Genomic DNA, 12,176 nt, shown 5'->3' with positions numbered 1-12,176 from the left:
TGGTCCGACTCTCCTCCCTCCCCAGGAGCCCTCCCTTCGTTTCCCATATTTAGTAATCCTCCCACTCTGTTTCTGTACTGTTACACAATTCAAAAATTAACTTCTCCAGGCGTTCTCTATTAATATATGAGAGACAGGTAAATACTCTGCTAATGAAAGTCTGAAAAAACTTGCAAACTCGCTGTGACAAGTCTGTTCGTGTGCACTTTAAGTCACAAAAACATTACCGTACGTATGAGCAGAATGATTTAAAGTGAGTGAAAACAGTAAAATGTGAATCCTATCTTTGTTCTAGATCAGAGATCAGCTGATAATGCCGAGACATGAAGTGCTGTCATCTAAAAAACACGAACAGCTGAGTTCCTCAAAGCACGCTGTCTTGTATGACCTTTGTTTCAGACTGTCAGAAAGGTGCTTGGAAGGAACGACAGCTGAAATTAAAGTGCAGCATGGCTACAATTTACCTAGCGTTCCTGGCTCTAGACGTGCCTTGGGATCTGCTAACACAGACCTCTGTGACATCGGAACAACTGAATGGGGACCCTTCTCATTTCTGCAGCCCCTTACGAAACAAGGGAAATCAAAGCAGATCACAGTGGGACAAAAGTTGTGTCCTTCCCTGAAAGAGACTTAGCTGAGGACTTCTGCCATTTCACGAAGCATTCCGATGGGTTTTCAGAATGGAAACTCAAGCTAAACAGCAGCCATAACTTCTGTTGTGAGGACTGAAATGTTTAGATTAAAAAAACAAACAGTTTGACTGACATTAATGACAGAATAGTTCCAAATTGGTGTCCAGCACACAGTATTAACATAAAAATGTTACACTGTAAGAGAATAAGGAACATTTATTGAACAATAAGAATATACCCCAGTGACGGTGTTTGGTGAGGGTCTGTGGAGGGCCTCACAACCAGTCTGATAGATCCCATGTGCATAAAAACAGCCAGACATAGGCTTCATCCACCAAAATTCTGCCAGGAACACTTTTCCTGCAAATGCTGCTCTCTACATTGCAACCTATGCCCAGGACTTGCTAAACCTCACAGTGAGTTAACAGGTGGAGTATTCACTTAAGTCAGCTGTGCTCCTGTTGTACTTTAGGCTGTCAGCTATTCAGTCACAGCAAGTAACGTCTTAAAGAAAGCAGCAGAGCTGCGTTGTACAGCAGCAGACAGTCTGCACCGTCCTCTGACCCCAGTCCTTCAGCAGCGGTGCCATGTGCAGAACGTTCAGAAGGAGCAGCCCGTGCTCCGCGTCGTGCTCTGTTGAATTCAAACACCGCAGCAGTTTGAAGAGTAAACTATCGCTATCCTGCACTGCCAGCAGGGATGGCTGGTCGTTCCTCACAAAAAGCCAAAGCAGAGACAGCGCCGTGCACTTACCTCACTTAGCATGCAAGCAGTTTGTCTCCTGAGCGCTCTGCTAGGGCAGACACAGTGCATTTCAAACACGAGGTTTGGAACCAAAGCGATGGAGGCTCCTTTTATACCCTTGGAGCAAAGTAACTTGCGGACAGCGTTTAACCCCTGGGCTGCCAGCGCATCACGGGAGCACGTGGCACAGATGCAGAAATGTTTTCCCTTTTCTACACGCTGAGAACCATTCCCGTTTTCCTGTGCTCAGCCAATGCTTAATTATGCAGGAACATATTTGGTTTATTAAGAATTCAGCACTGATTTTGTGAACTGCTTTATTTGCAGTGAACGCTTTGACTTGGTTTATCGCTGAGAAGTGGAAAATGTAAAGCTTGTTAATGGCAGCACCACACAGGGCACAGTTTTTTATTATTCTCTCCTTCCTGCTCAAGTGACCTGGCCTAAAAACTCAGAAGGAGTTTTCTAAAGCTAGCGATTTAGGAATTAATCTGCCTACAAGCTACAATTCAACATGGAAGCCCATCAGACGCTGCCGTAACACCTCATGAAGCCCCGCAGCCGCTCCCCAGGGGGCGATGATCTCCTGCCCGCGCTGCTCACTGGCGCCCTCTCGCGGCCACCGGCGGCTGCAGCGCTATTGCTCAGGGCGCGTCCCCCCCTTCCCGCCCTTTTCTCACCTCGCACCTGAGTGAGGGTGGGGCGGGCTGAGCCGTTATTTTTGGCGGGCTGCTGCGCGGTCCTGTCCCCTCAGTGTGTGGGAAGGTGGTTTGGTTTGTAGGTGAGGGTGCTGCTGCGTGTGAAGCAGTGCGCCTTTTGTCGCCTGTTGCTTACTTTTTGTTTTACTTTCCCTCGTGTGTTTTAGCTCAGGGCTGTGCTCTGCTCACCTTCAAGAGGAAGAAAAATAAAGCCACGCAGAAAAGGGATCTTATGCCATGCAAAAATCGGCTTCAAGGGCTGCGGTGTCAGGTGTGAGAGGCTTCATTTTACAAGTGCGTTATTTGCTAACATCCATGAGGCTTTATAGCACTCGCAGTGCATTTTAATCACGAATCAGGTGGCAGCGAGGGGCTGGGAGCTGCTGCAGTTGTCACAGCGCAGTTAATACGCGCCGCAGAATTAAAGGCTGAACTGATTCCTCGCATTTGAGTGTGCTTTTAAATTCAGCAGCAAATTCAGTGTTGTTATTGCCCGCCAAGATCTTAGGGCATGTGACTTCTGCTTCAATGATGAATGTTGTGGGCTATCGATCTGCTAATTGAGTGCTTGGGATCCCTGTGAGCCCGTTAAATTCAGCACAGATCCTCACACGTTTTAGGTTTGTCTGAAGTGATGCATGGACCGGTTAAACAAAGCGCTGAGACAAACTGCCATAAAGTTGCATGTAATTTGAATGTGTTTACAGCTTTAATTAGCTCACTTTCCCTTTACCTACCTTTCATACAGTGAATTCGGAGGAGAACCAAAAAAGCGTTGGCTATTGAAGCACAGCACAGCCATGAAAAGGAGTTCAGCTGATGCTTCAACCCGCAGCACAGCAGGTATTATCCATTCTTTTGCACTTACAGCTTATTCATCCTTGCGCTCATATCCTGGAGCCCATTTCCTAAGTAGACTTGTACGGATTTCTATGTTATTACGGCACAGTGTAAAGTTTTGGAGGCATGGGGCTGGCAATGAAGTGATACGTATAGCTCACAGACTAATTTGCAGGATGAAGGGCTCAGCCCTGTGAGGCAGTGACTGGGCTACGCTATGCTACGTGCTTATGAACTACAATTCCCATGGGTAATGTAAGTAAAACAATTGTCAGATAATCGCTATTTACATACGTTAAGTGTAGGCTGCATGTGCTCCTAGTGCTGGTATGGTGTTATGGTGTGAATTTTAATTTTAGGTTGTTTGCCTGTGCCTCTCTTCAATCAGAAAAAGAGACCCAGGCAGCCCCTCACCTCAAATCCCCTTAAGAACGAGCCGGGTTCCAGTTCTGTGACTCATGACTTTTCTTCCTCATCACTGGGTAATTAAGATGTATCTATTTTTGATGGCTCTATATCCAACTAAATGTTAATTTTATTCTTGTATTAAACAAGATATTGTCCTTATCAAGAACTATATGCATCCTTTATATTTATTTATGAGAAGCCCATTGTTTAAAACATGTCCTCCAGGAAATTTCTTTCTGCGCAATACAATTGAGCTTTTTTTCCTTCATGCCTGGAGGGAGGTCGAAGCTTTGTGTGCTACAGAATGAAGTAGCATTGGCATTTAAATAGTCTCTTGGATTTCTGACCTTTTGTTTTCAGTTGATTTCAATCAAAATTCAAGCCCAGTATTACAAGAAGAAACACTTACAAGATGTCTTTCTTGTAATTGAGAAGAGAACTTCTGTTCTTCAAATTGTACTTGGAAAGAATGATGCAGTATTCAATCATTGTTTTTCTTGTGACAAAAACGTGTCTGTGCTAGTAAGAAAGCGCCATCTAGAAAAGCAGTCTACTTGCTAGAAGTTGTCTTATAATTACAGATGCCCAAAAACACATTCCTTTCTTTTTTTTCCCTTTTGTTCCTCCCTCCTGCTGGGACTATCTGTGGAACATTAGGTAGGGCAGGAGCCCTAAGCAGACTTGGTACTTTTCAATCTTTTCACTTTGTATCCATACTCAATCTTTTGTCTTTTGGGAATCAGGTTGGGGAGCTGCAAACCCAGAAGTCGATGAGCTACAGAAAGCAGCAGACAATGGGTATGTATGTTGTACCACTTGTTCTAGATCTGTTCTTATTTGGGCACTATCAATTTGTTTCACAAACTGTGAACTGTACGCCTGCCTGAAAATAAAGCTGCTACTGTGTCACTGATTTTTTAACTTATCTTTGAAAACAGAGCAGATGATCACATGGCTCCTTCCCCTGTGAAATCACCAAATGCACTAAGGCCTAATTTAGTCAAAGCTGGAAGAAACTTGTATGACCGCAGGTTAGTAAAAACTTTAAATTTTATTATCTTTAACCAACGTTATTCTTATGTGAGAGTACATCTCACTGTATATTCTAGTGGCATTCTGGAACACCCTTTTAATTTCCAGGTATTCACTGCTGTCCTTAATAATTACATTCTGCTTATGAGCCAAAAAGAACTGAAATGGGACATCAATTCCAGTGTACCTAAGCCTAATTCAGAAGGATTTAAGCAAGTGTGTAATGGTTGCCCTATAATGGCTAAATTTAATTGTATGTTCTTTGAATCTAAAGAGGCATCAGATTTTTAAATCTAAAACAATACTGCTTTTGTACGCTGTGGTTGCTTATTTGAGTGTTCAGGGTGGATACTGTGGCACTGAATTTATCTTGCATCACACTGCAGGGCAGAAGAGAAGACTCCCAGTACTAAAATTTGGAACAGAAATGAGTGCACCCCTGCAAGTAACAGAACAGGTTCAATATCTGGTAGTGGAACTACTCAAAAGTTTGAGAACCGTTCAAATAATTGGAAACCTGTTCAGCAGCAGAAAGTACCTGATAGCTCCAATTCATCTCAGCACATCAAAACAACAGAAACCAGCCAAACGCGTTCCACTAAAGGACAGTGGCCAGTGAAACCTAACGCTGCGTCAGGAAATCTGCAGGATTATGGTCTGCCATATAAATTGAACTGCAATAGTCAGCAAAATAGCATGAATGAAAAGCAATTTGATTGCATTCCAGAAGCCAAAAGTCAGGTAAATTTATGAAGTCAAAAAAGGAAGATGCAGTGAAGAAAACTTTAAAGAGAATTGTGGACAGATGATGTTTCTATCAGACCCAGCTGCCTTAACAAACCCTTAAGTTTCTAAAAATGTAGAGCTGAGATTTTCATATTTTAATGGCCTCCAGTCCTCAGCATGATCATATAAATTGGCTGGGGGTCATGTGCAGAGTCTGAACAAATACTTTAAATATGGGATATAGAATAATACTTGAACACCTACGTGCTTTTGCAAGTCTTCGAGTGTGTATCTCTAACTCAAGTTTTCATCTTCCTCCAAAAGGATGTTTCTTCATTTCAATTAAAGCTTAAAGAAAAAAGGAATTCTTTGCGAATCGTATCTGCAGTCATTGAAAGCATGAAGCACTGGAGCCAATACACTTACAAAACTCCAATATTATTTGAAGTTTTAGGTAAGCGTGGGGGGCTTCCCATGGAAAGTGACTTAGTGTGGTTTCACTTGGCACGCTAACTGATGTTATCTGAGAAATGAGCGTGGTAAAAGACAACAGAAATGACTAAGCCCATTAAATTAAGATGAATAAAAATACAGTGTAATGACATCTCAGCAAACTATTATTGTGACACAGCCAAGATATTCATAATGTTTAATGTTGATTGGCACATGAGGATCAATATAACTTGGAGAACTGTGTTCTGCTCTGGCTAACAAGGGAATAACCCCTTTACAGTGACTGTTATGACAGTGACATTTTGTCACTCCAGTTAGGCAGATTTTAAATCCAGTTTTACTGTTAGAAGAGTATTAGAAGCCCATAACATACTGGAACTTCCAGGGCTGTCAGCAGGTTGTGACTGGAAACTGATGCTGATTGATACACCGTTGTGCTTTTGTGAAGGAAATGTTGTCATGATGTCTTGATATCATATTTAGTACAGCTCTGATGTTTACATTGTGCCTTGGTTTTGTTACATGCTGTAGGCACCCTTGATTCTGCAGTCACATCTGGAGCGTACAGAGCCAAGAATTTTCTTTTGAGAGATGGAAAGGAGAGCCTGCCTTGTGTTTTTTATGAAATTGTAAGTATTCCATGTATGTACATAACAAAGACACCACTGCATGCAGTGCCTTTAGGAAGTTAATAATGTGGTGTTCTGAGAAAACAGAAAATAGTGTTGTAAAAGGAAGACTGGGTGCTTATACATTATTGTACCCAGGCTGGTGTAGAGCAATAATGCAGCTGCTATTTGGGCACCCTCAGACTTCAGTTTCACCAAAAATATTGAAGATGCAGGTTGGGCTTTCAGTTCAGCTCCTAAGTTGTTGATAATAGCAAAAAGAAAAAAAAAATTATGTAAATTCCTTCAGTGTTTGATACAACTTCCAGAAATGCACTAATAAGCAGCAATCAGGCATTTGGAAAGCCTCCATGATAGAAAGGTGACGGAATGTCTTTGTTGCATTTTTGCTGAAGGATCGCGAGCTTCCAAGACTCATTAGAGGCCGTGTGCTCAGATGCATGGGAAACTATGACACAAAAAAGAACATTTTCAAGTGTGTCTCTGTAAGACCAGCAACTGTTCCAGAACAAAACACTTTTCAAGAATTTGTTAAAATTGCAGATGTTGAGATGACAGCCTATGTAAAAACAATGAATGAAATTTAAATGTAAAGGTTGTATAAAATTCATTTACTCAAACTAATGCTGAAAAATGTGACTAAATAATTGAAAATATACTCTGTTATCAACAAATGCTAAGGACAGCATTTTGTTTCCACTATTACTCTCACAGTGTATTTTCTCTGCCTATCTGTGCGATAACAGCATTTGTTATGTAGTTCATTGGATTTTACTGGAGAAATTCTGAATTAAAGTGTTGAAGTTGTTTATATGAACGTAACTTATTTATATGAACTGTTCCTGCTTAAGTAGAGTGAGGCAAATTCTGTTTTTTTGGAATGGACTGTTCAATGAGTTTTATTTAAAAACAAACAAAAAAATCCATGGATCAGTGAGAACTGCAGGGAGTGCCCCACTCGTATCCCTTTTGTCTGTTACCCCAGTGTATGCATCCTTAACAGCAGACCAGGCTGATTAGTGGCCTCTTATCTCTCCCAGTCACTGAAGAAAAGACTTAATAGTGAAACTTCCTTCCATTGAGGCACGAGGAGGAGAAATGAGGCCGAGCCACAGGTGGCTAACGAGAATGAAAACGGTGCCTCCTTCTTAGAGATGGCCTAAGCCTGAGGAATTCTCAAACATGTTTTGAGCATCCCTAAGGGGATCAAACCCTTCTCTTACCTTCTCACCTCCATGACATACTGCCTATACGTGCTACCTACTGTACATTTTATTTTCCCCTTTTGGTGTGGTGGGCTTTTGTTTGTTTCTATGCCCACAAGCAATCAGTTTAGACCTTTACAAACAATTTGCTGAGAGTGAAATTTTATGTTTCTGAGTTCTGTAATACTTGGCCACACAAATTTGACTTTGACAGTAGTTCAGGTGTCTCAGAAAAAGGATACTGTCAAAACTAATTCACACTGCCATTGCTTCTTACCTTCAGCTATTAGAAATACCTTCAGTACCTGTTTCAGAATGTTGACTGTGGTGAGTGTTTGGTCAAAGTTCAGTAGTGATCAAACATCAACAAAGTTCTTTGTGTGATTTCATTAAAATTGCTCTCTGCTAGAAAGTAAGATGGTGTATCCTGCTTCAGTTTCCTTTGAATAGCAACAGCATGTGTAAGAGCTCTTCTAGAAAGGCACATAACAGGCACTGCAGAAGGATTTCACAGGATACAGCTGTACACAGTAGGTATTCATATGGTTCCCTTTGCTACACCACTAGTTGTACTCCTCTTTAAAAACAGCGGATCATTATAACACTTGTTTAAACGAGCAGCACGCCCTGTAGCTGTGGGAACATTGTTCAAGGACATGCAGGAAGTTGGAAAATAATTACTTGAGCACAGAACTTCCTTGCCTTTGCCATAGGAACATCCTGTGAGGGGCGGTCCACATGCATGTTTGTGTCTTTGCCTTCAAACGTCTACTCTCACACTTATTCCTGTTGTTTCTATTTCCATCTCCCCTTACTTCAACACCTTGTACCAAATTTGTTGGAATTTTTTTTTTAATAAAAAAAGAGAGAGATGTTAAGAAAACAGTGAACAGTGATTTTTTTTTTTTTCAAATTTTTTTATTATACAGTGTTGGCAATTGGAAATTTCACATTTAAAATAATTGAAGTATTGTATCCAACAAGTCAAATACAGAAAACAGTTAATATTCTAAAAAGGAGCCAGCTAGTCAATGCAGAAACACATTAATGGAAAATACAGCTTTTAGTTACACTTAGAAAATTATATATTTAGAATAAAACTTGAACCTGATCCCATAAATTGTTTGACTTTTAACAAGAAAACGCTTTACACAGTTCAACTCGCAGACAGTCTTTATTTTAAAAAGTGATCTGTCAGTGTTAGCATATGGATTGTTAGCAACACCCTACTGAAGCTGTCAGTTGAGGAGCTAAAGCATATGCTTTCCTAACTGTGCTAAGAATCCCTTGCCTTATCTCTGTCTTCTGTGCTAAGCTGGTTCTGAGCATGGATGTTTCAAGGAAAGTTTTGCCTGTCCAGTTGTAGGGGTCCTGTACTTATGCTTCATTTCCTTAATGTATGGTAAAACATCAACAAAATTTCCAAATGGAGGCAGTAGTTGGGTTCATGGAAGGAAACAGAGCCTGACAGCGCTCACAACAAAAGAGGCTGAATTTAAAGAAGTGAAAGATTTGGTACAGCAGCGTTGTGAATTGTAGAACTCCATTAAAACAGTACGTTGAAATTACGAGGGAGGTTTGAGCTGTGGGGCCAGAATTGCAAGAGAGCGTGTGTGTGTGTGTGTGTGTGTGTGTGTGTGTGTTCAACACCACACAGTGCTGCAGTCCTCAGATTGTGGTTGAAGGTTCTAGTTCTGCACATGTAAAAGTTAACAAGCAATGACAGGAACTGATTGGCTGTGCTCAGCAGGTATGGTGTGGATGTTAAGAAAATCACAATTTTGCTCGTGGATTTTAGGTCCTTGCAATTTTTTTTTTTTTTTTTTTTGCACACTAACAAATCACTTTTCTAGTGGAACATGAAGTGACAGTCTTAAACGTTACACAAAACAGAAAAAACCCTACATAATACAGTTTATACACATTACACGTTTCAGTTGTTGATTCTTTTTAACCATATTGATCCTGTCTTGTCTAATGGTTCTAGAGTAAAGGCACAGGTTGGTTAGGAAAGAAAAGCCTGCATCTCTGTCTCTCTCTCTCTACTTTGTGGTTATCATTTTCTTTTTACTTGTTGGTCGTTATTCCTCACTTTTCTGACTTTTATACAAAAATTGTCAATTTTAGCTATTTGTCTAGAGGATGTTACTGGGAAGCGTGCTACTATACAGAAATGATGGAAATCAATTCTGCTTAATTTTGACATTCCTTTAAGCTACTTTGTTAGGTATCTGGAGGATGTCATCTCTTATTCACTGAGAGCAAAAACACACAATGCTCTTTCTCTAATTCTCAGTGTCCTTAATTCTACTGTGAAATCTGTGTTTCCAAAGGTCAGTGATGAAACTTAGTGTGCAGAATTTGCTTTTGGAGTGCATGAAAACGTAACAGCAGATCATTATTTTGGAAAACAATGCAACAGTCCATTGATGTTCAGAAGCGTGAGGAATGTAAACCAGACTGTGGGAGTCTCTGACGTATTAAAATTACACAGTGATTGTTCTGTCTGTTTGCATTTGCTTATACATCCTCAACATGTCTCTGTCTGTTCCTTCATGTACACGTTCCATAAAAAAACAACATAAAAGCAGCACTAACTTCTGGAATTAGTTGGGCTCAGATAAATGAAGAGTAATGGACTTGATCACTTAGGTTGTGCCAAAATGCAAACTGAGACATACGGCTCTGAATTAAATATAATCTACGTGCCTGTTAATAAATAATAGAAAATAAAATATTAGAATTCAAATTATTTTAAATGAAACACAGAGCAGTGGGGGGAGCTTAGAACCCAATGTTTCCCTTCCTTAAGGAATCAAGTGCACTTATTTCAGTCTTTGATAGTAATGAATCCAATGCTACTGAGGAGATCAGATGAATTGCACACACGAGCCCACGAACTACGGCCATGTGCTACTTCTGACGTGGAATCAGAATCTTCTTCTTCATAGGATGCAGTAACACTTCCCATCTAAACATATTACAATAGCAGGATCTTAAAAGGATTGGATATGCTAGAATCTGGTCAATTCTGGCTTGTGTTGCCACTACACATAAGGGCCACAGGGCACACACTTGTAAGCACAGATTGTTGTTTACTGCCTTAAAGAGCAGCAACAGCAAATCTGCAGTTGTCATAGTTCAAATCATTCTGCAAGATTCCACTTAAAATAAGAATTGAAGAAACATGGGAAAAAAAATACTTTCTTAACCTGTTACATCATCATGAGCCTTTGGAAGCAGTTACATCTCTCTGTTATCTTCATGAACACGACTGTAAATCTGGAGGATTAGATCAGGATGAATGTGTCCTGACAACTGGCAATATGGAGGTACTACTAATACATAGAGATTAAAAAGAAAATTGTTCTGGTATACACTTTTAGTTATCAGGCTTAATTGTAGGCCATGGCTACTAGTAGGCTTTTTTTTTCTTTTTTTAATTAACCAAAATAATTATAACAAAATATTGTTATTGGTTTTAAAATTAGTGGGTTCATAAAAGCTTTCACATTTAATAATATATAAAAAGTGGATTGAAACTTTTTAAAAGTCTTAAGGTTTTGAGACACAAAAGAAACAGCCTGGGAGGTAGACAGATGTTCTGAGGATAAACTGACACCAACTTTTGCTAAGGCTGTGTTCGGAGCAGCACAAAGGCTGCTGATTCATCTTAGTTTAATTCCAGAGCGTTCGCTACTCGTGTGTACGGAAGACTATCAATGCACTTTTGGTCTTTGTGAATCTGACCTTCTCTCCCCATCTCCTTTTTTTTTTTTTTTTTTCTTTTTTTCTTTTTTTTCTCTTTAGCAATACAGCTAAATGGAAGTGCTATAATAACTGCTGCCCATTGCCCGTAGACAGGAATGTTCTGTTCTTCAACAGTAATCAAATACTATAAAATAGTAGGTATTGGAGTCGGAGATATGTGCTCTTTTGGTGCATATTTTGCAAAGAATGGTAAAAAGACAGACAACATGACCCCCACAATTGCCAGCATATACCCCCATCCAATCTGGCAGTCTCCTGCATAGTAGATGTCTGAATTCTCACAGAATCTCTTCACAGTAGCAGAGTTGAAACCAAAAGGGTAAACCAAAAGCCCAGAAGCCATAATGAACACTGGAGAGGAGAAAAGAAACCACTGTTACTACTGAGCTTTTAATTCCTTTGAAAGAATTCTTTGTTTTAGAAAGGCAAATGCATAACATTTAAAGCAGTGGGGAAAGTTATAGCTTAAAAATACTCCTGATTGTCAGAACATTTTTCATAATTATCTCTGATGAACAGTAGTGTCATAACGTGGCAGCCAGTTAGCGCTGGGATTTTTTTGCATGAGAACTGTTGCTCATTACATAATGTCTGGAATGCTGTAGCGCACATCATACAGCCGTTTGAAAAGTGAGATGATTCAGATGTAAAGGAGAAGAGTTCCTAAACTTGCAGACTGCAGAGCTGCTTCATTTTCTTCTCAATAGCACTTTTGGGGAGTGAGACAAACAGTGACTTTGTTCTGCCAAGTAACAACATTCAGTTAAAGAGATTAAATGTAGTTTTGCAGATTCTGCTGATGATGTTCTGATAATGTAACACTTTGTCATTACGCTCAGCACTGCGAACTCAATATACAATGCAATATAATGCAACATAATCTTTTTATTTGGCTTTTGATTTTTTAACAAATTAAGGCTGAAGGCTGCCTTATTATCTCATTTGACAGCTCGGGGGATAAAAACAGGGGATAAAGATATGCTGTAGGAATGTGAAGTTTCAGTAGAAAGGCACAGAGTTGGAGGAAATCTCTTTCAA

At 40.1% G+C, this 12,176-nt stretch overlaps 2 protein-coding genes across 2 annotated transcripts in view; one reads left to right on the top strand and one right to left on the bottom strand.

The window, feature by feature from the left end:
- Positions 1-2,834: 2,834 nt before the first annotated feature.
- Positions 2,835-6,749, top strand: SPATA22 (spermatogenesis associated 22). The gene is made up of 8 exons (XM_042830264.1): positions 2,835-2,917; positions 3,274-3,396; positions 4,066-4,120; positions 4,261-4,353; positions 4,741-5,095; positions 5,405-5,534; positions 6,065-6,162; positions 6,558-6,749. Exons 1-8 carry the CDS (start codon positions 2,875-2,877, stop codon positions 6,747-6,749), a joined length of 1,089 nt encoding a protein of 362 aa, XP_042686198.1. The 5' UTR covers positions 2,835-2,874.
- Positions 6,750-9,165: 2,416 nt separating this feature from the next.
- TMEM211 (transmembrane protein 211) overlaps positions 9,166-12,176 on the bottom strand; it is a gene marked incomplete at its 5' end in the record, with an annotated part of 54,769 nt that continues 51,758 nt past the window's right edge. The window contains one exon of the mRNA XM_042830394.1: positions 9,166-11,489. Within this exon, the coding sequence (XP_042686328.1) occupies positions 11,263-11,489 (227 nt within the window). The remainder of the gene's footprint in view (positions 11,490-12,176) is intronic.

This window comes from Centrocercus urophasianus, unplaced genomic scaffold (assembly GCF_019232065.1).
Source record: "Centrocercus urophasianus isolate 14NV4802_14NV808 unplaced genomic scaffold, USGS_Curo_1.0 seq_33, whole genome shotgun sequence".
Lineage (NCBI taxonomy): Eukaryota > Metazoa > Chordata > Aves > Galliformes > Phasianidae > Centrocercus > Centrocercus urophasianus.
The sequence above is the reverse complement of the archived record's forward strand: the minus strand, read 5'-3'. Positions and strand labels throughout refer to the sequence as shown.

Bases quoted from the DNA above. Each gene is read 5' to 3' on its own strand.
- SPATA22 (XM_042830264.1), top strand. From the start codon at position 2,875: ATGAAAAGGAGTTCAGCTGATGCTTCAACCCGCAGCACAGCAG. The intron at 2,918-3,273 runs GTATTATCCATT...TTTTAATTTTAG, and splicing joins TTCAACCCGCAGCACAGCAG to GTTGTTTGCCTGTGCCTCTC. The intron at 6,163-6,557 runs GTAAGTATTCCA...TTTTTGCTGAAG, and splicing joins CTTGTGTTTTTTATGAAATT to GATCGCGAGCTTCCAAGACT.